Raw genomic sequence first — 26971 nt, forward strand, 5'->3', positions numbered from 1 at the left:
CTGGGCAGGGGGTTTGTTTCTGGAGTCTGTTCACTGAAGTTGTCGTAGAGGGCCTTGATTTTCAGGTGGAAGTAGGAGCCAATCTTGGTGCAGAGGTCCTGGGATGGCATGGCGTCCGTGGCTTTGCTGGGGGGTTTGGTGAACTGCTGGATGACGTTGAGGAGTTCCTTTGAGTTGATGCCGTTGGTGAGGATTTCGTTCTGGATGAAGGTCCTCTTGGTGGCTCTGAGTTGATGGTATTCTGTCATGGCGTTCTTGTAGGGGTTCTGGTCCTCGAGAGGTCTGCAGTAGCGTCTGACTTCTTGGAGGTCGGTGGTGAACCAGGCGGCCTTCCGTGGGCATTGTGTGTCGGGGTGGCGGAGGGGTGTGAGCTTGTCTGAACAGCTGGTGATCCATCGGTGTAGTTCCTTGCCTGCGGAGTTGGTGTCGGTCGTGGCGGAGAGGGCGGGTCGTGAATGAGGGTGAAGTTGAGGTGCTCCTCTGTGACCTTGCTCCAGTTCCTTCGTGGTGGGCGCGGTGTGGATTGTGTGTGGTGGTGGTGTTGAAGGAGAACTGTACGGCGTGATGGTCTGTCCAGAGGGGCTGTAAGGTGAGACTGAAGTGGACTTTGGTCTCTCCTGCGAAGATGGGGTTGAGGATGTGTCCGGCTTTGTGGGTGGGGGTGGTGACGAGCTGCTTCAATCAGACGTTGGTGAGGTTGTCCAGAAGGGCTGTGGAGTCTGGGTCGCTGCTGTTGTCGAGGTGGAAGTTCAGGTCTCCGATGAGTATGTAGTCCGTGGAGGCGAAGGTGTGGGGTGCGATGAGGTCGGCAATGGTGGTGGTGAAAGAGGTGCGAGGCCCTGGTGCTCTAGTAAGTGAGGGTGCCGCATAGCGTTGTTCTGGGGCTGGTCTGGATCTGGAAGTGGAGGTGTTCCGTGTCGGAGAGGGAGCTGCTCGTGCTGCATGTGGAGAGTCGGAGGGAGCTCTTGTGTGCGATGGCGAGTCCCCCTCTTGTATCCGTCGGGAATGACAGTGGCGAAGTCTGTGGCGGAGGTGGCGTTTGTCCAAGTTGCCGTGAAGAAGGCAACGTCTGGCGAGAGTTGGTCGAGGAGGTCCCAAATCTCTATAGCATGCTTGTGTAGGTAGCGCACATTGAGGAGGATGCCCTTCAGGGCTTCTGTGGTGTGGGTGTCCGGTGTGGGTGCGACGGTGAATGGGGTGCTGTGGATGGTGAAGGATTGTCTGCAGGAGAACTGGCCATGGGTGGTGTTCGAGGTCGACCACTGGCAGTTGTTGTTCCTTCCGGAGTTGAGTGTGAGGAGGGCAGCGGAGTCGTAGCGGTGGGAGGTCGGAGATCCAGGGTCCCTGGCGCTGGTCGTGGTCGAGTCGCGGACGGGCGCAGACTGTATTGCCTTTCGTGGCCACGTAGCGGGTGCCATTAAATAGGGAAGGGGGAGGGAAGCGGAGGTGGGAGCGGGCACTGGCAAGGGGGAGGTGCCGCGGGGGCAACAGGGTCAGGAAAGGGCACGGAGAACAATGGGCACAGGCGAAAACAGGAAAAAACTGCTGAGATGCAGAGGTGTCAAATCGGAAAAGAAAACACAGGCAAAATAACAAGGATGAGGTGCAGACAGTAGAAAGTTAAGACAGAAAAACGGTTTCAAAAGACAGAAAACAGTCACAAAAGACAGAAAAACGGGCACAAAAGATAGAGAAAGACAACAGTGGACCAGCAGAAGAGCAAGGCTCTCCCACTGGACCGCCAGGGATGAAGGCGCAGGCAGGATCCTGCGGGTGGAGGAGGGCCTCAACACCTACCTGCACAGGGGCAGCGGCAGCTGCACAACAGTGGAGCTGCTGGGGGAGAGGGCAGGTCTCTCCCACAGCCACTCTAAAACTCTCCCCTGTACAACTCTAAATTTTAGCCATGCTCAACAGCAGCCACACTGGTGTACAAACATTGGCAAAGCTAATAGCTCTTGTATAGGTGAGACCTATAGGCTTTAATAATTTAGTGATTATGTTAAGCAATAAAAGACCCCAAAGTCACGTAATCAGGATAATCTTCAATTCACTTTAGATTTATAATGACCTCATTAGACATTCGGAGGCCTCAGACCTCTAGATGGAGGTCGTTGAGATTCATTGTGTCGATCACTTCTTTTCTAAGATGGCCGCCGCTTAGGAGCTCTCAAATAAAGCTCCCGGGTTTTGGGTCTACTAAATTGGTAGATGTCTCATATTTACCCAGCCATCCACCACAATCACACAACTATTCTGCAACCAATCTAATTACTTTCATCAGAAATTAGCTTGCATCGGTTCTTACCCATCTGGAGACAACATTTGACGACTTGTCATCCCGCAGACTCATGGACCGACTCCTCGCAGTGATCGGATTGAGGGGAGTCCCCTGCACCCCTGGACTTGTGGCCTCTCCAATTGACTATTGCCCCTGATCCTCACTTGGCTTGTTGCCTGACCTCTGCGGATCTTGTGACCCCGATCTTTCTGGCTGCCTCTCTGGTGACCGCTGCACATCATGTGCCCCTGTTCACTCCGGCAGCCTGTCCGGTGCTCGAGGGCCCTCGGAGTTTAGGGGCCCCAGACTGAAGCCGATGAGAGCTCCGTGGGCCATCTGGTGCCCTGCTGCCTCGTTTCTGCTGACGCACGATCCTTATCCTGGCGGATGGAACTGGATGACCTGTGGACTATTATACCAGGCTGCTCCTCGCTGTGACCTGACCCCCCGTGTTTAGTCGGGACGAGTCCTCCACACCTTTGGACCCTGGCTGGTGTGGCCCCTCCAGAGACTGCCGCCCTGATCTATTCTGGACTGAAGACTCTACCTCACCGCCGAACAGTAACTCCCACTCCTCTCTGCGGCCTCTGAGGCCCTTGAGGACCCTCAGAGTGGCGTACTGCTGGGATTGCTGGCTGTGGCTGGACGGGGCTCCATGAACTGTCCAGTGCCCTCCCGCCCCAGGTCTGGTGGCGTGTAGTCCTTGCTCTGCCAGGACATGGCTCACTGGGTGATCTGCGCCCCACTGGCCTACTTTGCCTCAATCCTTGTTTTTGACCAGAGACCTCCCTCCGCCTTTCCCGCTGCTGCGGCCGTCCATGCTGGCGACACTCCTCTTCTTATTCTGCTCCTCTCGCAGCACTCAGACCTTCGCTGTACCAGAGCCGTACGCACTGCCCATGTGTTTGAGCAAGAGGAGCGAGGGATCCTGACCGGCACTTCGCCCTCCCTTCCTCTGATTCTTGCCTCTACTCTGACCCCCTGGGGGGGCTTGAGTGGGCTTCCGCCCACTACCTCTCCCCTGACAGCTTGCCCAATTCCCTGCCTGAAACTCTTTGCTCCCCCAGAGCTGTGCCGCATCCGAGGTTCCGGCCTAACGGGAGCCTTGCTGTGTCCAAGATGGCTCTCTTTTACGGGCTAATCTACTCGCTCTTTGTCTGACGACCCCTTCATCGACTGAATTACACTTTTTCCGTCATGCGTACTCTTCTCAGACATGCTGCTGACGTGGGTTCTTTTTCTGACATGCTGGATATTGTTTGTTTCTTTCTCTCCACCTACATTACCTTGACTTCCCCCTGAATGGTTTGTTTTTCTTGTTTCTCCTAAAATGGTGTCCTTTCTTCAAGAATTCTCCAAAATGGATGACTTCTCTTCAAACTCTACAAAATGGAGAATGCCACACTATGTTGTCCTTCAACAGTACTTGTGTATCTGTTTTTTGGTGAATCTTATGTGACTCTATTTTCTTACTCTAACCTCCACCGCCTATAAACTTCTTGGTCTCAGTGATTTATCCATTTGTCTCTCTAACTCTTTCTATATTTATGCTTTTGTATTACTCTCTCTTCCAGTATTCCCTCTCCAATTTAGACATTCCTCGCTTTCGCAAGCATTGTTTTTGTTTTATACTGATCTGCTCTTATTTGCCGATTGTCCATCTATCTGATCGCGATATTTTCTGATAATATATTTATCTGCCCCATTTTGCTGATTGTTTAACTATTTTATTTGCTCCATGTTGTTGATATAATTGTCTATCTATTTGATCTGCTCAATTTTGCCGATTATAATTCCTCGTGTGTATACCCTATTCCTTGTCTAGCCCCCTTATTTCTACCACCCACTCTCCCAGTGCCCCCCTTGGTTCCCAATCCTCCTCTCCTGCTCTAGCACCTATTTCCTAAACTTCCCTTTCTCCACTCTCTCTCACATTTACCTAACATGACCCCTCACAGCCTTGACCATCTCCCCCAGGACCCTACTCTCTCCAAATATGGTCCCAACTCATGGACTATTCTCTACCCCCCAATCTCTCCAAACATGCTAAGAAAAACTTCAAACATAAACTCCTAATCCTTTGCTCCAAACATCCTTCCAAATAGAAAAGCATCTTCCTACAACACCTCCCAATTTCTAAATCAACTAAAATCCCTTATAGATTCAAAATATCCACCGCCCCCTCCCCTGACTTCCATGTTGATATTGATATCTCCATCTTCACAACAGGTAACATCCTTGTACAAGCCACAGTATCCCACCTTTCCATCTTCGAACACCACTTCAGCATTATGTCTCTCCTCCTTGACCACTCTACGCCTAACACCCCTTCTCCCCAACAATATAACGCCCCTCCAACCTCTCTCCCCCTTCCCCCTTACTCCACCTCCACTCTCAACCATCCAGCTAACACCATCCTCCAATCATGGACTTCACCTTCACCCTCCCTCGACCTCTCTACAGCAAATGAGATCCCCCAACCACCGTTACCTATTTCTCATACCCCTCTAATTTCCCTCTCTCCTCCTAACTTCCAGAACTCACACCCTGCCATCTACTTATCACTCCCCTCACATAACCCCTACTCCTCCTGACCCCTCAACCTCTCTCCGCCCCTCCCAAACCCTCACGTATGCCATTGTCCTTTCCCTTCAATCCCCTAACACAACTCCTTACCCCCTCCCCTTCCCCAAAGCGAACACCCTCTTCTCCTCCCCATCCCCCCTATCCTGCCCCATTAGGCCCTCCCAACTCCGCCTCCCAATCCTTTATCCCAACCCCTGATAAATTCACAGCCCCCCCACCCCAATATATCCGCTCTCCACTCACTCTATGCCCTTTTATCCTCTCTGATCACATCTTAACCTCCTGTCCAACCTAGCCCAACCCCTCACACCTAACAGCCCCTTCACCCGTCACTCCACACCCACTACACTATCTCCCCCTCACACATCAGTCCACCCTCTGCAACTAACCCAGACCATTCCCTACCCCCAGACCATTGCCTTCCCCCCAGACCTTTCCCTTCCCCCACGCCCATGCCCCTTTAGTACCTCCCTTTACCCTAATTGCCCGAGCCTACACAACATTGAACTCGACCTATCTAATTTGATTTCTGAACCCCTCTAACCTAACAGACCCATCACCCCTCACTCCACTCCCACTACCTTATCTCCCCTTCACACATCAGTCCACTCTCTGCAAGAAACACAGACTACTCCCTACCCCCCTCCCACGCCCCTTCAGTACCTCCCTTCACCCCTATCGCCCAAGCCTACACAACACTGAACCTGACCTATCCAATTTGATTACCAAACCCCTCACACCTAACTGCCCCGTCACCCCTCACCCCACACTCACTACCGTTTCTCCCCCTTCACACACCAGTCCAACTTCCGCAACTAACCCTAACCACGCCCTCTCGGTATCTCCCATCACCATAATTGCCCAGAGCCCACACAACATTGAACTTGACCTATCTAATTTGATTACTACACTTTCTCAATTCAGAAAAGATGTTATCCTGCTCTGCTCCAGAACCCCCCTCACCATAAAATCTTCTCCCACCCCCACTCCCAAAATCCCCAAACTCCTAACACAATCATTGGAGATCAACTCCTCTTCACTGCCGTATACATAGACCTCGCTGCACCTCGAACAATCTCTCCCCGTCCGACCTCTCTGACCTATGCAACCCTTACCTTCCCAGTTTACCAACCGCCAATCCTCCACTCCCCTAAACCCATCCCTGTTATACTAGGGACTAATAAAATCCCCTCCTCCCCCTGACCACCACCCCAACTCACATCGATCTATCTACTCTTGCCCACCCACCTTATGCAACCCCATCCCACTTACATGTATGCTTGTCAACTGTAGCTCCTCAGTCCAGCATGCCACGGAAATCTCGGAAACTATCCTATGTGAATCCATTGACATTGCATTCCTCACAGAAACCTGGCTCAATGGCCACTCAACGAGCATACTAGACCTACCTCCCCCCCCACCCCCCCCCCCGGGATACTCCATTCTTAGAAAAGATAGACCTGACAGAGTTGGGGGTGGTCTAGCCGTTATCTTTAAAAAAGAACTTCAGCTATCCCTTGTCAATAATTCTGGCTGCTACTCCTGCAAATACCTGGAAGCTGAACTGACAACTCAAAATTCCCACCCAATTTGTCTACACAACATATATCGCCCCCCTGGAGCTCCCAAGCCCTTCATCGAGGACTAATCTGAACTCCTGACACAATCCTCATTATCCAACTCAAAAAATCTCTTTCTTGGAGATCTTAACCTCCATTGGAACGACTCCGATGATCCTACTATGTCCCTCCTCAATAATCTACTTGAGATCAATGAACTCAAACAACTATGCCTGTCCCCTACTCACAGTAAAGGAGCCATCCTTGACGCCATCCTGTCCAACGAAGATCTGGCCTCCGTAACTAATATCGTCCCCATTGACTGCTCTGACCATCACCTTATACTGTTCACCATTGCTACCACTGCAAATCTCCCCACTTCCAAAATCAAATTGACCAGGAATCTAAAACATATCCCACCTGGTGTTCTTGAGTCTAAACTCCAAGCTCAACTTCTTCTCATTCCCCCCTCACAAAATGGTAATGATCTCACTGAACAATTTAACAATACTGCCACCGGTATCCTTGACCAGTTGGCCCCGCCTAAACTCAAAAACCAAAGAAGCGACCCCTCTAACTCTTGGTTTACTACCAAGCTTAATAACGATAGACATACTTTAAGAGATCAGTGGTTCTGCCACTCTCAGATTTAAAATAAAGAACCTTCGTTCAATTCTATCTCTCTACAAAGATGAGAACAATCAATAAAATAAAAATTAATCTTAACTTATATCCAAACCAAAAACGCAAAACTCATGTATTCTATTTCATAATATGGTTCTTTAAATTAAATGTTTAGAAAGGTAAGTGCAAAGTATTTAAATACATATATATATATATATATATATATATACACACACAAAACGATTCTTCTACAATGACATTAAGATTTGTGACATAAAGTGAACAAAAACATTATATATATTTACATATCACAACACATTATACACAAAATACATGAACATATACTACAAAAAAAATTATATATAGACACAATGTACATTTTTTTAAAACAAAAGTATCAGCCCAGTCGGTAATTAATCTTATTATTTCTCTCGTGGTCTGGGTGATCATTAACACTTGGCAATAAAGCGTCAACGTTTTGACCCCTGAAATAATGTGCGATATTATATTCGTCTGGGTGGGGTCTTCTTCGGGACTAGCTAGATGGTCTGTGTGTGGCCTTTGTAGGGCTTCCACCCTGTCATATGTTGCGGCCCGGCAATCCTACTCGTGCGCTGGTCAGTGACCTGTCCCAGATATCTGCCCTCTGGTCACTTCGAAAAAGATTACTCTTGGAAAACAATTCCTCCGGCATCTGGCGCACGGGGTTCCATGGATAAATCTCTTGGAAAAAAGGAAGTGACTTCAAGGGCCTTCAGCCTCCACAAGCGACCCTCGCAGTGGTATCCAAGGCTAATTAATCTCCTTTGGATACTTCTTGGGTATTACACGCCTCCTGAGCGATGAACGGGAGGCTCTTGTCTACCGTGTCTGCTCTCTCTTAAACAGATAACGAAAGACGGTCTCTCAGACTGTCGGAAAGAACCTGGAGACACCATCCCTCTCCCTCCCATCTTTCACTCCTTAGACGTGCTAGATCTAAGTTCAAAAACCACATCTTCAAGAAAAAGGCATCCTTCTTCCGCACTCAACTCGATCGTGCCAAAAACAGACCTAGGGAACTCTTCAAAATCATTCGAAACCAAACTTCTCCTGCACCTCCAAATCTGATCCAGATGTGAAGAAATTTCCCACTTCTTCTCGGAAAAAATAGCTAAAATTGATCAATCCTTCCTTCCCACACAGCTCCCCTCCAACTCCCAATGCCAACTTGTCCTCACCGCTAATTCCTACGTCACATCCCCTCCACCTGTTGACCCCTTCTCTCTTCCGCCCGTTACCATACCGTTCCCCGGTGACTCTCCTCACCTACCTACTTCCCCACCCCCCAACCTCTCCTCACACCTATCCCCTACCACATCTCCGGAATCCAACTCCCCTAACTCACAATTAAAGAATAATGCCTCTTTGCTCAACTTCCTCCCCATGACTGAGCTAGAAGTCCTTAAAATAATTGGTAATCTTGAACTGTCCTCCCACACAAAAGACCTGTTACCCTCTAACCTTGTCCCTGCCCTAAAACACAACATCACCCCATAATGGACCACAATCATCAACACCTCTCTCTCCACTGGCTGTGTCCCCACCTCCCTTCAACTTGAACAAATCTCTTCCATAATCAAGAACCCGAATGCTGACCCCAATGACCTAAATAATCCCGCCCCATCACTAACCTCCCACTTCTCTCAAAGGTTCTTGCAAAATGTGTCCTTCTACAACTAGACAAACACATCGGAAACCTCAACCTTCTCGACTCCTTTGAATCAGGCTTCAGGAAAGGCTGCAGCACCGAAACGGCAATGCTCAATGTTATCGATAACATCCACCACTCACTTGATAATGGCAAGACTTGCCTTCTTATCCTCCTTGATGTCTCCACTGCGTTCGATACAGTCAACCATTCAGCCCTCCTTAACATGCTTAGGACCCGTTTCGGCCTTAATGGTACTGCCTACAAATGGTTTATCTCCTACCTACAACACGGAACTCAGCAAATCAAAATTCAAAACTGTCTTTCTAACCCCACTCCTGTCTCCCTTGTAGTCCCCCAAGGATCTATTCTCTCTTCCTCCCTCTTTCACCTATTCATGGAATCCCTCACCCTCATTCTTAAACAAGCAGGCATCAACTACCACCTCTACGCCGATGTCACCCAAATCTATTACAAGATTAAAACTCACACAATGACATCCTACACCTGAACAACAACCTCACCAAGATCCAAATCTGGTTCCATTCATCTCAAACTTAACCCTAATTAAACCGAAATCATTCTCTTCTCCCTTAAAAATAACCCTCTTCCCGTTCAATCCTAGATCTCTGACCGTAACTCACTTAACTGCTCACTCAACTTGTCCAACTCCGTCAAATCTCTTGTTATTTCTATCGACAACACCCTAACCATTAACATCCACATCAAAAACTCCGCTAAAGGAGCCCTCTTCACTCTCCGTCACCTCAAGAAAATCAAACCCTTTATACCTACCGCTGATTTTAAACTTGTTGTTCATTCACTTGTTCTTTCACGTATTGATTATGGTAACGCCATCCTCAACGGAATCCCAAAGTTCCACCTTGCTCCAGTCACAGCTGTGATCAACCTTGCAGCCAGGCTCATCACAGACTGCAAACGTTTCGATTTTATATCCCCTGCTCTCAAATCTCTTAAATGGCTCCCCATTGAAGGCAGATCCGCCTACAAAACTGCTGCATTACTCACAAAGCCCTCCACCAAAACACTCCGCAGTACCTCGCCAAAAAACTCCTCATTGAAGGCACCACACGAACTCTGAGAAGCACCATCACTATACTCCTAATCCCACCGCTTCATAAAAAAAATCCACACAATCACGCTCCTTCCGTGATAATGCCCCTATCATCTGGAATGCCCTCCCAATAAACCTGCGCTGTAACCCCTCCTATTCAAGCTTCAAATAAGAATTCACAATCCACTTCCTAAATTATTACTGGGGATCCTAACCTGTGCCCTGCACTTGATCCCCAATCACAATGTTATATTTGTCCAATTATTTGTCCATTTCCTTAACATCTCCTGCCTAATTACTTCAAGTGTATAGCTCTTGCACCTGTTTATCTATTTTTATTGGTATATTTCGCATGTTGTTTCATTATCTTTTATCTACTTGTATGCCATGTTTGCTTTTTATCATCTTACTCCTGTAAAGCGCTCTGATACCTCTGGATCTAGCCAGCGCTATACAAAACTTTTAAAATCAAAATAAATAAAATAGATGGAACGCCAGCGTGCCTTGCAGTATTATGATTCCTTAAGCTGCAATTATATTATAAACCCTTATTCCCTCCTTTTTAGAGCTTTACTTCTTTTGTCTCCACAAGTCGTCCTATAAATAACTTACTCTAACACGCTTGTTTAAAGAAATGGCTGCAGAGATGACTTTTTGCAAAAGTGCTTTGTGCTGAGAGGCTCTTTAGTACATTTCATAAAGTGCAGGTGAAAGAGGAGGGGGTAAAGTTGATTTACAAAGAGCTCTTGCATCTTTACTTTGCTGAATAAAAAGACTGAAACAAGTGCTATTTTTATCAAATGAATACTTTTCTTTTTCTCTCAGTTCTCATAAAGCTTTTCTTCTTTTTTTTTTATAGTCATCCTATGCGCAACTCCTCGCCGCAACATGCCTTTCAAAACTTGTCTGCAGAGCCAGTCCCTTACCAATTGAACAGAGGATTGACATCCGTAAGTTAACTTTATTCCCTAACAACAACTGTACAGAATCCGTAGAAATGTATGCGCCATCAAAATGTCAAGTTTTTCCAAATGTGATAAAAATAGAAACAGATGCTCTCATTAGGGTTGGGCCCGTAAGATGAACCTGTAATTCGATATGGGCAATTTAAGATTCTGTGGGGTACAGTGTTTTTCTGGATGTGGTGTTAATACATAAATCACTACGAGTGCCACAAGCCACAATGGGGGATAATGTGTGTTCTCTAACTCTTCAGCTTGCTTTCACACCATTGAATTCAGTTGATCGCAATGGAGTTCTTCCAGTCAGCCTAAAGCGTTTTCTTCTGAGCACATGACGACCTATCAGGTCAATATTATTTTAAAACAAGCATTGGCATAGCCAATAGGTCTCACCTTTGAGATCTTATAAGTGTTTAGCCATGCAGCACACAAGCTGCAAGGTTACAAACATCAGAAAGTACATTCAGCAGCCGGTCACGTTTAATGTATCAGCGGCAGGACCAGAATACTTCCACCCTGCATGCCCTGTGAGAAGGATTAAGCAAGAGCATTAACAACAGAGATGTGGTGGGTGCGAAGCAGACATGGAAGGCAGCAAGGCAGTGTTGGACGGGTTGAAGGGTGGGTGGATTGGCGTGGGTCAGCGTTGGACAGGTTGAAGGGTGGGTGGATTGGCGTGGGTCAGCGTTGGACGGGTTGAAGGGTGGGTGGATTGGCGTGGGTCAACGTTGGACAGGTTGAAGGGTGGGTGGATGGGCGTTGGTCAGTATTGGACAGGTTGAAGGTTGGATGGAAGGATGGGCGTGGGTCAGTGTTGGACTGGTTGAAGGGTGGGCATGGGTCAGTGTTGGAAGGCTTTAAGGGTGGGTGGATGGACGTGGGTCAGTGTTGGACAGGTTAACGGGTGGGTGGATGGGCGTGGGTCAGTATTGGACAGGTTGAAGGTTGGATGGGCGTGGGTCAGTGTTGGACTGGTTGAAGGATGGGCGGATGGGCGTGGGTCACTGTTGGACGGCTTGAAGGGTGGGTGGATGGGCGTGGGTCAGTATTGGACAGGTAGATGGATGGGTGGATGGATGGGCATGGGTCAGTGTTGGACGGGTTCAAGAGTGGGTGGATGGGTGTAGGTCAGTGTTAAACAGGTGGGTGAATGGGCGTGGGTCAGTATTGAACGGGTTGAAGGGTTGGTGGATGGGAGTAGGTCAGTGTTGGATGGGTTGAAGGGTTGGTGGGCATGGTCAGCGCTGGATGGGTTCACGGGTGGATGGGCGTGGTCTGTGCTGGATGGGTTCAATCATGCAACAGGCCACGCTTGGTTTTGGGTGTAGGTCAGCAGGCCACGGGCGGCAACGCTGGGCGTGTTCAATGCTTCTCATGTGTGGCTGTCCGTGGCGCTGCAGGCACTGACCTGGGCTCAGTGATGAATTGGCATGGCTTGATGCAGAAGGTTTTTGGTTTGTTTTGCTTGAAATCGATAAGACTGGCGAGGTCAGGTGCTGTTCATGGGCAGGGTTCAGTATCGAGGTGCAAGGGACAGCGATCTAATGGCTCTAAGCAGCAGGCGACACCCCGCTAAATGAACACAACAAGACAGCCCTTCTAAGGCAAGCAGCCCTCCAACTGCAGAACATATGGTGCCGCGAGATAATGACTTCTCACAGGTACTGTTCAATAGGTAGACAAACTGAGCCCCGCCCCCCCTATACCTCACTGCACCTTCTGCTGCCACCAAAGGCTCACAGACGCAAACAGCGCCTACGTCTTCCACGGTCTTGTAAATACTTCAAGAGTGCTCAGCACGTTCATGTGCATACGGCGAAGACCTGTCGGTCCCCTTCAGATCACAGTGGAAATCCAAGCACGGTAGCTTAGCGATCAGCCTTCTACAGTGTGTGTGTGCGTGGAAAGGGTGATCCCACGTTACCGGGGCACATCTTGATCACACATGCTGAAGCCTAGCTGCCCCCCTTCAACCATTAAGTATCGGCAGATATGCTCCTCCTGCAGAAGCTGCTACTAAAACAGGCAGCTTTTGCCATAATAAGAGGCTACAGGCGTGTAGACATTTGTGTCCTCGCGCCTGCATGAGTAGCGCATTCTGGTACTTGTAGTGTTGCTGCACAGTAAATCTGTAAATACTATAACACGAGCTCTGCTCACTCCGCAAAGAGCATTCGTTTAAATCAAATACTGTACAATTTCTCTGGTTGGTAGAAAAGACCGCAGTTTATTTAAGTTTGCTGCTTGACCGCTCGCAGTTGTGTCGACTATCACTGCACCCATACATCTCAAAACAATGTGGCAGCTTGAATAACAGCCGGCAAGAAAATGAAAGCCAAGCCGGCGTGAACAGGCACATGTCAAAAATGCGCATGCCCAAAAAAGGTAACGCAAACAACACGTCAGCAGGCAACAAGGCATGATCCAGTGCCTTGAATAACGGCCGGCAAGAAAATGAAAGCCAAGCCAGTGCGAGCAGGCACATGTAAACAAAAGTGAACGTGACCGCCATCTGTTTCCAATTAATGCGACCACGAGATAGGCAAATATAAACCAGCACTGGCGTGATAATTCAAAATAGCTGGCGCCGCTGCTCGCTCCCGCAAGATGGATGCCATACATGCACGAGTGCTCATTGGAAACAGTGCAGTACATGCACGAGATTTCCAAAAAGTACAGACCGATTCCAAGAGGTCATCTCCTAAGCAGTGCTTGCGCGCTGTGCTAGGCTCGATCTAAAAACACAAACACATATGACCCTCCTGTAGTTGTCTTCCTACTCTACCACCCTATCGATAACTGATTTTTCCTCTTCACTACCCAGTTTTGCAGTCCTGCTTGCTCCCCTGGACTTTTAGCACTGCCTTTACTCTGGTTAGCCCTGCCTTTGCTCTGGTTTGTTGTCAAGCCCACCTCAGTCTTAATACACACTCTGCTATGCCCCCATTCTTGGAGATCTGGCTCCTCCCAGCCATATGCTTATTTAGGATATTTAGTATAGTGTTGCCCTTTCAGAGGGGAATACTCCTTAAACTTGTTCTCTTTCGGTAGGCACAGCATGGTATGGCACAAGATGAAAAAAATTAATCCAGAATTTCCTTTTTCGTTTCTTCCTCTCCCACTTTGCTGTTGCTTTTTGGGATGGAACTGTTTCCTTATTTCACCAATGTGGTGTTACACCCAGATTTCTGATGACACCTTGGTTTAGATCTTGCAACTGAAGGACCCGAAGTCACACAAAAAAAGCAGTTTTCAGAATGTTGCAAACTTATGAATTCCTGAAAGCAGTTGCAACAATTTCCATTGAAGGCAGCGTTTCCTTTGATTTGTTTCAGAGCTTTTAATCAAGAGTGAAAATCGCTATCTCATGATGTTACTCTTTGTCCAGTGTTTATTATCTTTTTTTTACATCTGTAGAGCACTAGGGATCCATTGCATATGTTTATATCCTAACTGTTTCTGATATAATAATGTTCTTGATACAGAGTGAAGTTCATCAATCCCTTCATCTGCTCTGTAGCTTTAGCTTCCTTATTCTTCAGTTGTACAAGGGTCATCTTTGTGGTCTAGGCTATTATAGTATTCTGAATGCTACCCCAGAGTTTTGTTTATACAAATGTTGCATAGTCAGCACGTAAGGCCTACCAGGACACTTGGGTTGAATTAAACTGGCCCAGTGTCCTTGCAGAATTAGTATGTAGCCGGTGACTACAGAATAATTGACATTTGTGGAGATAGGTGCATAATTTTCTTTTTGCAGAATTAAGTGAATGACTGAGACTTGTCACTTTGTGGTGAAAATTCTCCAAGGTATTTACAACACTATCCTCTTTTGGGGAATGTGTAGTTTATCGTTAGGGCTCCAACCATCATCCTATTTTCCTATTACACTTCATCCCCTCCTTGTGCACCCAGTTTTGTATAAAAACTGTTCAGGAATGGCCTTGTCAGTCCAGCATTTACATTCCTAATCTGTTTTTACTTCCGTCAGGATGGTTAAAATATAATTAACCTATGAATACATGTTTATGACACTTAATACTGATCAGTTGTGCAGTTCTGTATCTGCTGTGATGAATTGTGGATTTGTGATCGATAAAACTTTCAGTGCCAAAATGTTCTTTAATTTACCACTTGTTCCTACTGAATCCATTCCTTTTTAATGCTATGATCTTGGCACCATATCTCTTGCTGGTCTTAAATATCACTTTTTTAGGTCGAGCCTAGGCAACGCTCATACGCTGTTTGCAAGACATGCTGTGTTCAATCTAAAGCCTTTAAGCACGCCCATCTATTGCCATTTGTTCTTTATTGTGCTTGTCTTAAATACTTCCTTTTTATTGGTGTGCTTTTGTAAATGCCCCCCCCCCCTCTGGATGCTTGGTTCAAACCCAGGCTATTTCACTAAGTTATCCTTCTAGTCGTCCATCATAACGAGTTCACACAGCTTGGTTCCCTACCATGTCCCTGCTCACAGCTGCATTGGTTTCATAAGTTCTCCACGTTCACACACCTTTGTTCTTGTTGTTTTGTTGGCCTGCCTTGTAGTGAGAAGCATTTGTGTTTTGTTTACTTCACTTCATTTGCAGTGTGCTTAATCTTTCCTCACGGACACCCCGCTCGCTTGTTGTTTACTTTAGCCACGCTGTGTTACTATTTTATTTTAGTCTTTCTTGGCTTATGTCCATGAGAATGTAGTTGTGTATGCATGTGTAAACCAACTTTAATTTAATTAATGACATGATTTTGGAGCCTATGCGGCTCTGCGCTGTGCTTCCTATTTCATATAAATTGTTGCTCCTAGCGGTAAGTTTTTTTTTTTTTGAAGGCACGGGAGCCAACGCTGAGGTTCAAACCTGGTTTCCCAGTTCCATTGCCAACAGCTCTAGATGTTATGCCAAATCCTGTCGGCATTTTGAAAATAACCCTTCGCTGCTGTCGGTTTCCCCTGTGAGAATGCAGACAGTGCCAATAATAAGCCACCAAAATACACGCACTTAACCTTTAATTAAATTGGTTTTTAGTCTATTCCCCTTCTCTGCCTCCTCGAAATTATCAAAGTGTGCGATACGACTCGTCCTAGAATGGGGGACACGATTGCAGCAAAGTGGATGTTTTATTTCTTGGACACCAAAAACAAACAAATGAAACTGTTGCAAGTATGGGGTTGAGGATGGTCCAATGTCAGAAACAAATGACCCTTTGAAATGTTGGATACGTTCTGCTCCACAACAACTTTGCATTGCCACGCACTCATTTCTATGGAGAGCGAGGAAGTGTGACTCGCCAAAGTGCTGAAAGTCCAGAGAAACTTGCCTCCTTAGGTAAACATTTCCTCAGCAGTGGTAAACGGAACCCTGATGTACCAGAGGCAATGGTGGTGCTGAAAATACATAAGTATACGTTTAGTTGTTTAGACAGCTATCTCATCTATTTGGTAACAATATCTAATTACATTGCATGCCATAAATTCGACCACTACCTTTTGAAGATGTAAAGCAATTGTGCATAAAACGTCAAAAGGCGATATATTCCATGTCTGGTGTATAAGGGGAAGGGGTGCAAGACATACACGTTTTCAAGGGCTCCAAACCATGGCCACCACTTACCATGTTCCACAAAAAACCTTTTTTAATTTCACCCTTTTTTGTTTGCAAATCATGTTACTTTAGTATTCAGACTTACCTTACTGAAGAGGATTTGCGCTTGTAAAAATGAGCCTACGTGTCGATTCTTTTGAGAATCTGATGAACGGTGATCATTCTATTTGTATTTATGAAATAGCCCCATGTTACATATTTCCTTTTATTTTTTTGACCGAGGGTCACACTGTTACTTTTCTCTGCACGATCCTTAAACTGTAACTACATTTGTTAATCATGCTACACATTTTAAACTATTAATATACAAGCATAAGCATATGCACAACTATTTTTTGCCCTAAGGCCTGCTCATTGCCTCACACATGATGACATAGGTTACATCACAAATGTCATTACTTTGTACTGCTAGGATGTGGGCTTTTTTGAATACGGTTCGAAATTAGTTCCATCTGGGCACAAACTGTAACTATTCAATCACCAAATTTGTATACTTTTTGCTCCACGCATAAATACTTATAAGGTCCCAAAGGCGGGACCAACTGCATTGCAGATGCTTGTTTCCAACTGCATTGCAGATGCTTGTTTCATAAGAATATCTTTCAAATCAGAATTGATTTTGTTTCGTGCATGCCTTCAGTGCTCCAAGAAAGAAGCAACAACAGTTCCTTTGAGAATACAAGTTCTATTAGTGATGTGGCTTCTATGGCCATGCAGCTTTGACTTGTCATGGCTCTTATTGTTTATCTTTTTCATGTCTCTGTATCTCAGTTTCCATTTTTTTGCTTCAGGATGCTCGCTCAATCAATCAATCAGTGACACTTATAAAGCGCGCTACATACCCGTGGGGTCTCAAGGCGCTGGGGGGGGGGGGGGGGGGGGGGGGGGTGCCGCTACTGCTCGAACAGCCAGGTCTTCAGCTTCTTCCTGAAGGAGAGGTGGTCTTGGGTCAGGCGCAGGTCGGTCGGGAGGGAGTTATCCAGTATTTGGGTGTCTTTCATAGATTCACATTTATTTTTATTTTATTTTATGTAGCTTATAAAGCGCACAGCTACCCCCGGAGGGGTGTCCCGGCGCTGGAACCTGAGTCCTAGAGGGGAAAGAAGGAACGGACAGGGGAAGTGACATGATAAATCAAAGTCTAGAAAGTCACATGCCTGAATCATTCCCCGTCGCCGAGACGGGAGCCTCCGGTACATAAAAAAGTAATGTCCTAAGGACATACATAGAGAATATAGGCCGAAGGGCCTCCCCTTTGGGGTCTTTCCACGTCCTTATGTAAAAAGGACCGAACTCTCATCGTTAGCCAATCAGCTCCGACCTCCCTCTAGAACCTTCCCGGGAGGAGCCTCAGTCCCTCAGATTTTCTACCGCACGTTGTGCTAGGGAGTCTCCAACCTGAGCTCTTCAGGTTTTTCTTGCTTCGAAGTCTCAAACTTCGCTGGAAGTACACCTTGTACAAACAAAATACATATCCGATCTTCGACTACTGTCTCCCATGTCGGAATCCAATAAGAAGGCTTCATCCATGGCGGACTCGCAAAAGAAAGCCCTTCTCAGGGCCTGTTCCTCCTGCGGCAAGCAGCGGATTCAAGCGGAGGACAAGCACGATCTGTGCTTATATTGCCTGTACCCTGACCACGTCCCTGACAAGTGTAGGGTGTGTAGAGCCTTCCCAAAGAAGACTGTTAAGGAAAGAGAGGCTCGCCTTCTCGAATGGCTCGACAGGCTTAAGGTCCGAGACACTCTGGAATCTTCCGAGGGTAGTGTCTCCGTGACCTCCAAAGTCTCCAAGAAGAGACCCAGGGTGCAGTCCCCTGGAGAGACAGACACTCCTCCTAAGAAGGCGCACAGGAAACCTTCGGAGGCACGTTCCACCACCTCCTCCGTGTCTGTTAAGGATGGCCAGAGGTTCAAGAAACCCGCTCCATCTACTAAGCGGACCACCTCGGTCTCGACCACTGTGTCGACCACTACGGCCTCATTGCCCTCCGCGACGGCCACAACGACCACCACTGCGTCCTCAGGCGCACCGGTCTCCTCGACCATTCCTCCGAAGCCTTCGTCCAAGACTAATACCGGACCATCAGCGTCATCGTCACCTAAGAGGTCCAAATCTAAAGGTACGCCTTCGCCGAAGACATCTCATACCGAAGGATCGTCACCTAAACGGTCGAGGTCAAGTTCAAAGGGTCCGCCTTCACCCAAGAAATCTCAAGTCGAAGGCTCTACCACCAGTAAGTCGGCGATTCCCTTATCCCCGCAGAATTTGATGCCATCGGCACTAACGGAGGCGTTCAAGTCACCAACACACACGGCGGGCGCGCCATCTTCACGCACGTCGTCGGAAGAGACCCCGGCGCCATCTTGGAAAGAATCTAGATTGGTCGAAGTCTCCATTCACTCGATTCCAACTTCCTCGGTTCCCCCAACGGTAGAGTTGGCACCCGAGCAAGAGCAGGTGACACTGCAGAGTGAGGAGTCCGACGAGGAAAACCAGGACGTTCACGAGGACCAGGACGAAGTTACGTATCAGGAACGCTCCTTGAACGTCAACACGGAGAACACCCCGATGATCTGTTTGCCCCTGTCTCTGGTCAACGATTTGCGCTCCCTGGTGCAGGACTATAAACAACGGTTCCCGGATGCCGACAGCGGAACCCAGGTGCCGGTCACCCAAGCGCAACCGTCGGCCTCGCGCCCTTCCGCTCTCCAGGCCCGTCCTCGGAACCAACCCCAGCCTCGCACTCGGCCCCAGCCTCAGGTGGAGGACTCCTCGGAAGGCGAGGAGGAGGAGACGGACTTGGAGGAAGGCGAAGTGCAAGACGTTGACTCGGATCACAGAGACGACGATGCCGATACTGCGTCATCACACCATTCGTCTACACCGGCATCCCCGCGACCGCGCCAATCTGAGACGGCGGACGTTGGGGGTTTCCACAAACTGGTGGACAGGGCAGCAAAGAGGTTTCACATTGCGGTGGAATCCACGGAAACGGAATGCTTCCTCCATGATTTCAAGGAGCACAGCCAGAAATTGGCCAAGTCTATTCCACTTATAGACTTTCTGTGGGAACAGGGCAAGAAGCTGATGCTTACGCCTGCCTCGGTGCCTGCGGTGGTTCCGCGCCTAGACAAAAAATATAAGGCCCCGATCACCGTGCCAGCCTGCCTGACCGGCCACCCCAAACCGGACTCGGTTGTGACTCAGGCGGCCCAAAAGCAATCCCGCAACCCCTCCTCGCCGCTGTCCGCACCCCCAGACAAGGAAGGAAGGAAACTGGACACCATAGGCAAACGGTTCTCTACCACGTCCGCCATGACCATCAAAGTGGCGAATTCCATCGCCCTACTTGGGCGCTACAACCGCCAGCTATGGGAAGACATAGCCCCCTATCTGCAAGGCCTGCCATCCACGGTCCAGGACGAAGTGAAAGCTCTCCTAGCGGAAGGACAAAACTCCGCGGCTGAAATCATCGACTGCGCCATCGACGCAGCCATGACGGGATTCCGCCAGTTGGCCGGGGCTGCCGTGCTCCGCCGCCAAGGCTGGCTCAAAGCAACGTCCTTTCGACAAGAAGTCCAATCTAAGGTGCTGGACATGCCGTTCGATGGTCAATTTCTCTTTGGGGAGAAGATAGACGAAGCACTCCAGGCTATCAAGAAAGATACCGATACGGCGAGGGCTCTGGGCTCCCTCCAGTCCCGGAACCAGTCCTTTCGGGGGGGCCGCTCCAGAGGTCAGTACTCCTACAGAGGTTCCTACCAAAATCGGTCGTCCCACTCCTACGGCAACAGGAACCAGCCCCAGCACAAACAACAGACCCGACAGTCGTCCTATGGGAGGTCGTCCTTCAGAGGCAAATCCGCCAAGAAGGGCACTGGCGGCCGCCAGTGACCATTTACTCCAGCCAGTCCCACCACCATCTCAATCCTTTCGAATTGGGGGAAAACTGACCCACTTCCTCCAAAATTGGCGAAAAATCACTACGGATCGGTGGGTACTACAAATAATTCAATTTGGACATTCCCTCGAAATGGTCAACACCCCTCCCAACACTCCTCCGCTGAAGCGTGCTCACAAACACCTGCACCTCCTTCTCAAGGAAGTATCCGCCATGTTGGTCAAAGGAGCCATCGAAAAAGTCCCAGAGTCCCAGAAGGGGAAGGGTTTTTATTCCCACTTCTTCCTAGTCCAACAGAAAGGGGACAAATGGAGGCCGATCTTAGACCTCCGGGCGCTCAACGCCTTCCTGCGGAGTCAATCCTTCCGGATGGTCACAATCCAGGAGATCCTGGGGGCGCTGGAAAGAGGAGACTCGATGGTCTCCCTGGACTTACAGGACGCCTACTACCATATCCCCATCCTCATACGGCACAGGAGGTACCTACGGTTCGAAATAGCAGGCAGACATTACCAGTTCAAGGTCTTGCCATTCGGCCTCAAATCTGCACCACGTATCTTCACGAAGTGCTTGGCGCCGGTGGCAGCCTTCCTGCGACAAAGGGGTCACCAGGTATTCCCCTACCTGGACGACTGGCTGGTGAAGGCGCCTTCCCCGGAGGGCGCGACTGCTTCCTCCAACGCCTGCAGCGCTCTCTTTCAACAGCTGGGTCTGACGATCAACCTCAAAAAATCCTGCCCTACTCCATCAACGAGGATCACCTTCCTGGGGGCTACCTTGGACACGAAGCGCGCAAAGGCTTTCCCCTCGGAGGACAGGACCAACAAAATACTGTCTCTGGCCGCGGCTGTGGCCAAGAAGCCTTGCATCAAAGTCCGGACATTCACCTCCTTGCTAGGGATGATGTCCTCCTGCATTCTCCTCATACCACACTGCAGGCTCCGCATGCGTCCCCTGCAGGAGGCGCTGGCGAGACAATGGAAACAGAGTTCCGGCTCCTTCGAGGACATTATCACAATCACACCGGCCATCACAAAGGCCCTTCTGTGGTGGAGAAACCGGACACACCTGACGGCCGGCTTGCAGTTCCTCCTGCCGCCGGCACCTCTGGTCATCACGACAGATGCCTCACTGGAAGGCTGGGGCGCGGTTCTGTTGGACCTTCGAGTCAGCGGCAAATGGGACGCCCAAGAGAAACAACTACACATCAACCTCTTGGAATTGAGGGCAGTGTATCTGGCTCTGCAGGCATTCCTGCCACGTATCGGAACTTCCCCGGTGCTCGTCAAAACGGACAACACCACGACGATGCACTACCTGAACAAACAGGGGGGAACGCGATCTCTCTCTCTCTCAAGAGAATCGCAAAAAATCTGGAACTGGTTGGTGGCACACGGGCTCTCCCTCAAAGCGGAGTACGTTCCCGGGAAGGACAACACCATCGCGGACGCCCTCAGCAGACAGACCTCTCTCTCCCACGAATGGGAGCTGAACGGCGACACGGTGGCCCACGTCTTCTCGCAATCGGGGACCCCGAAGATCGATCTCTTCGCGACGGCAGGGAACGCCAAATGCCCAAGCTACGCAAGCTGGCATCCCCAACGGGGGTCGCTGGGAAATGCTTTTTCCATCGGCTGGTTCAGCGTGTTTGCGTACGCTTTTCCTCCGTTCCCGATGATACCGAGGCTCCTCCGGAAGATGAAGACGGAGCCGTGCACCCTGATCCTGATTGCTCCGTACTGGCCGAGACAACACTGGTTCTCGGACCTGCTTCGCCTTTCCATCAAGCCCCCGATGCACCTGCGACAACACCCGAACCTCTTAACGATGTCTGGAGGCCAGGTACACCACCCGAACCTCCGTTCGCTCAAATTATCGGCCTGGCTCCTGAGCACCGAGAGTTCGGAGACCTAGAGATCCCGCAGGACTGCAGGGCCGTACTAGCCAAAGCGAGAGCGGGCAGCACGAACAAGACCTACTCGCTGAAGTGGAAGAGGTTCTGCTTGTGGTGTTCGGAACAAGGCTTACACCCTCTCCGGGTCACCCCAGTACAGTTGCTACCATACCTCCTCCACCTGGCTCAATCGGGGCTGGCTCACGCCTCCATTAAGGTTCATCTGGCTGCGATTTCTAGATTCACCAGGACCTCATCTGGACCTTCCCTATGGTCCAGTCGACTGATAAAGCAATTTCTGAAAGGGCTCTACAGATCCTTTCCGAGGCCTCGGAAAGTCCCTCCGACCTGGCAATTGAACTTGGTGCTCAACCAACTAATGAAACACCCTTTCGAGCCCATACACCGGGCCACTCTCAAGCATCTCTCATGGAAGACGGCACTCCTGCTCGCCCTGACGTCGGCCAGACGAGTCAGCGAACTTCAAGCGCTGTCTATTCGGGAACCGTATCTCCAATTCAGGCACGACCGAGTGGTACTCAGGCCCAACCCTAAATTCATTCCTAAAGTGCCGTCAGACTTTCATCTGAACGAACCAATTGTACTCAAGTCATTTTTTGCGAACCCTTCCACAGCGGCAGAAAGGGCGCTGCATTCCTTGGACCTTAAAAGGTGTCTCAAATTCTACTTGGACAGGACCAAAGAGGTCAGGAAGTCTTCTCAACTCTTTGTAGCCTACAGCAACCCGCGCATGGGTTTGCCCTTGACAAAACAGAGCATCTCCCGCTGGATTTCTTCAGCGATTGCTTTCTGCCATGATCAGGCCGGACGGCCTTTGACGGACCGAGTGGCTGCCCACTCTACCAGAGCGATGTCAACGTCAGCGGCGCTCTTCGCTGGAGTGACGATCCTGGACATCTGCCGAGCGGCGACCTGGAAGTCCCCGCACACCTTTTCCAGGCACTACTGCCTGGACATCGAACTGCAGAAGGACGCTGCAGTGGGACAAGCGGTGCTGCGCCATCTCTTCCAATAAGGTGAGCCTTACCTCGTCCCGCCATCCAGGTATGCACATTCTTCATGGGTTTTTTCTGCTATATGCATGACTGTATATTGCCATGTTTTTCTCACGTTGTCTGTAATTTATGCAGGCCTGCTGGTTGTGAGAATGTGCTTTACCACTATGCATGTATAACTGCTGGCTACTCTGATTCAGGCATGTGAATCTATGAAAGACACCCAAATACTGGATAAGAAATGCGTTACTTACCTGTAACAGCAGTTATCCAGTATTGGTGTCTTTCATAGATTCACATGCAACCCTCCCGCCTCCCCGGTAAGGACTCACGTACCTCTATGTCTACATTGCGACACCCTATCTGGGTGCGTACGAAAATCTGAGGGACTGAGGCTCCTCCCGGGAAGGTTCTAGAGGGAGGTCGGAGCTGATTGGCTAACGATGAGAGTTCGGTCCTTTTTACATAAGGACGTGGAAAGACCCCAAAGGGGAGGCCCTTCGGCCTATATTCTCTATGTATGTCCTTAGGACATTACTTTTTTATGTACCGGAGGCTCCCGTCTCGGCGACGGGGAATGATTCAGGCATGTGAATCTATGAAAGACACCAATACTGGATAACTGCTGTTACAGGTAAGTAACGCATTTCTTCCAGGTCTTGGCGGCCAGGTAGGAGAAGGACCTTCCTCCTGTAGTCGCTCTTCGGATGCGGGGGACGGCGGCGAGGGCGTGGTTGGCTGATCGGAGGTGGCGTTTGGGAGCGTAGAAGTTGACTCGGCTGTTGAGGTAGCTCGGGCCTTGGTTGTGTAGGGCTTTGTGTGCGTGGGTGAGGAGGCGGAAGGTGATTCTTTTGTTGACGGGGAGCCAGTGAAGGTCTCTCAGATGTCCGGAGATGTGGCTGGTTCGTGGGATGTCGAGGATGAGTCTGGCTGAGGCGTTCTGGATCCGCTGGAGTCTCTTCTGGAGCTTGGCGGTGGTGCCGGCATAGAGGGCGTTGCCGTAGTCCAGCCGGCTGGTGACGAGGGCCTGGGTGACGGTCTTTCTGGTCTCGGTGGGGATCCACCAGAAGATCTTCCGTAGCATGCGTAGGATGTTGAAGCACGCCGAGGAGACGTTGTTGACTTGCCTGGTCATGGAGAGGGAGGAGTCCAGGATGACGCCCAGGTTTCGTGCATGGTCTGTCGGTTTGGGTGCGGTGCCCAGGGCGGGAGGCCACCAGGAGTCGTCCCAGGCGGAGGGTGAGGAGCCCAGGATGAGGACCTCCGTCTTGTCCGAGTTCAGTTTCAGGCGGCTGGTCGTCATCCACTCGGCTACCTCTTTCATCCCTTCGTGCAGGTTGGCTCTGGCGGCGGCGGGGTCGTTGGTCAGGGAGAGGATCAGCTGGGTGTCATCGGCGTAGGAGATTATGCTGAGGTTGTGTTTGCGTACGATGGCCGCGAGGGGGCTCATGTAGACGTTGAAGAGGGTGGGGCTCAGAGATGATCCTTTGGGGACACCGCAGATGACTTCAGAGGCCTCTGACTTGTACGGTGGTAGGCGGACTCTCTGTGTTCTTCCGTCGAGGAAGGAGGTGATCCATTCCAGCGCCTTGTCCTGGATGCCGATGTTGCTGAGGCGCCGTACTAGGGTGCGGTGGCAGACCGTGTCGAATGCCGCGGAGAGGTCTAGGAGGATGAGGGCCGCTGTTTCTCCATTGTCCATCAGGGCTCGGATGTCATCGGTGGCGGCGATGAGGGCGGTCTCGGTGCTGTGGTTGGCTCGGAAGCCGGACTGTGAGGGGTCGAGGGATCCGTTCGTCTCGAGGAAGGCGGCCATCTGCTTGTTGACGGTCTTCTCGATGACTTTGGCTGGAAACGGAAGGAGCGAGATGGGGCGGTAATTCTTGAGTTCGGTGGGGTCCGCTGTGGGTTTCTTGAGTAGAGCGCTGAGTTCGGCGTGCTTCCAGCTCTCGGGGAAGGTGGCGGTGTCGAAGGATGTGTTGATGATGTCTCGCAGGTGGGGTGCGATGACAGCGTCGGCCTTGTTGAAGACGTGGTGAGGGCAGGGGTCGGTCGGTGATCCGGAGTGGATGGAGTTCATCGTGCGGATGGTGTCTTCGGTGCTGATCGGGGTCCAGGCGTGGAGGGTGGTGGTGGGGGGGGTGGTTGTTCGGTCATGGTGTGCATTGGTTGGTTGTTGAAGCTGTTGTGTATGTCTGCGATCTTGTTGTGGAAGTATGAAGCGAGGGAGTTGCAGAGGTCTTGCGATGGGATGATGTCGTTGTTTCCTGCGCTGGGGTTGGAAATCTCTTTCACGATGTTGAAGAGTTCCTTGCAGTTGTGTGCGTTGGCAAGTTTGAAGGAGGTCCTGTTGTCCGGTGTCGGTTCCCTTCTCCAGACTTTCTCGAGGGCTCAGCAGTTCTTCTTGGAGCTCTTGAGTTCGTCGGTGAACCATGGGGCCTTCTTGCTGCCGGGTCTGCTAGGCGGGGTCCTCAGTGGGGCGAGTTCGTCCGCGCAGTTGCTGATCCACTTCGTGAGGTTGTCGGCGGCCTGGCTGGGGTTCGCTGAGCTGGCAGGAGGGTGCTGGCTCAGGGAGGTGGCGAGCTGGTCTGCTGTGATCTTGTTCCAGCTTCTGCGGGCGGTCTGTTTCTGGTGGTGGTGGGTCGTCGTTCTCTTGAAGGTGAAGTGGACGCAGCTGTGGTCCGTCCATTGAAGCTCTGTGGCGTGGCTGAAGTTGATGTCTGTGCTGGAAGAGAAGACTGCGTCGAGTGTGTGTCCGGCGAGGTGGGTGGGGGTGGACACCAGTTGCTTGAGTCCCAGGTTGGCGAGGTTGTCGAGCAGGGTGCTGGTGTTGCGGTCGTTGTTGTTCTCCAGATGGAAGTTGAGGTCTCCCAGGAGGATGTAGTCAGCGGAGGGGAGGGCATGCGGGCTGACGAAGTCGGCGATGTCCTCGCTGAATTGCGTGCGTGGTCCCGGGGGTCGGTAGATCAGGGTGCCTCTGAGGGTGGTGTTCGGGTTGGTGTGGATCTGGAAATGCAGGTGTTCGGCGCTGGTCAGGGTGTTGTCGGTGCTGGTCGTGAGACGGATGGTGCTCCTGTGGACGATGGCGATGCCTCCTCCCATCTGGTTGGCGTTTCGGTCCCTCCGGACGATCTTGTAGCCCTCTGGGATAGCGATGGCGATGTCTGGAGCTGAAGAGGTGTTCATCCAGGTCTCCGTGAGGAAGGCAACGTCAGGGGCTGTGGCGTCTAGGAGGTTCCAGAGTTCAATGGCGTGTCTGTGGACGGAGCGGGTGTTGAGCAGGATGCACTTGAGGTGGGTGCTGCTGGTGTTTGACTTGGCGGGTGTTGGTGCGAGGCAGGTCCGGATGCAGGAGAACTTGCAGGCGTGGCAGCTGAAGGGACCGTGGGTGCGTCGTGGAGTGGCTTGGTGGCACTCTGGGCGTCGGCCGGTGTTGAGTGCGGTGAGGGTGGCGGCGGAGTACGTCAGGCGGGTAGGTCGGGGTCTTCGAGGGCCAGGGGTCCTGGCGCTGGACGCGATCCGGTCGCGGACGGGCGCAGACGGGCTTACCTTTGGCGCGCCTTTGGCGCACAATCGGCGCGCCCGCTGCGCGTGACCGCTGCGCGTTCGCACGGTCGCCATTTAAGGCGAAGTGCGCGGGTGGGCGGAGCAGCTGGGAGGCGGGAGCGGGGAGGGTTACAGAAGAGAAAAAAGGGGCGGGGACAAGCGGCGGTGGCGGGAAGGGAGGGCGGGGGGCGGCGAGGTAGGCGGACAACAAGGAAGGAAAGTCAAAACACGGG

The 26971-nt window shown here is 50.5% G+C and overlaps 1 protein-coding gene across 1 annotated transcript in view; it reads left to right on the forward strand.

Annotated features, from left to right (window-relative positions):
* The window catches only part of RANBP17 (RAN binding protein 17), a 1388837-nt gene that overhangs the window by 171372 nt on the left and 1190494 nt on the right, over positions 1-26971 (forward strand). The window contains exon 3 of the mRNA XM_086931437.1: positions 10675-10765. Within this exon, the coding sequence (XP_086787563.1) occupies positions 10675-10765 (91 nt within the window). The remainder of the gene's footprint in view (positions 1-10674; positions 10766-26971) is intronic.

The sequence above is a fragment of the Lissotriton vulgaris genome, chromosome 7 (genome assembly GCF_964263255.1).
Source record: "Lissotriton vulgaris chromosome 7, aLisVul1.2, whole genome shotgun sequence".
Taxonomy (NCBI): Eukaryota; Metazoa; Chordata; class Amphibia; order Caudata; family Salamandridae; genus Lissotriton; species Lissotriton vulgaris.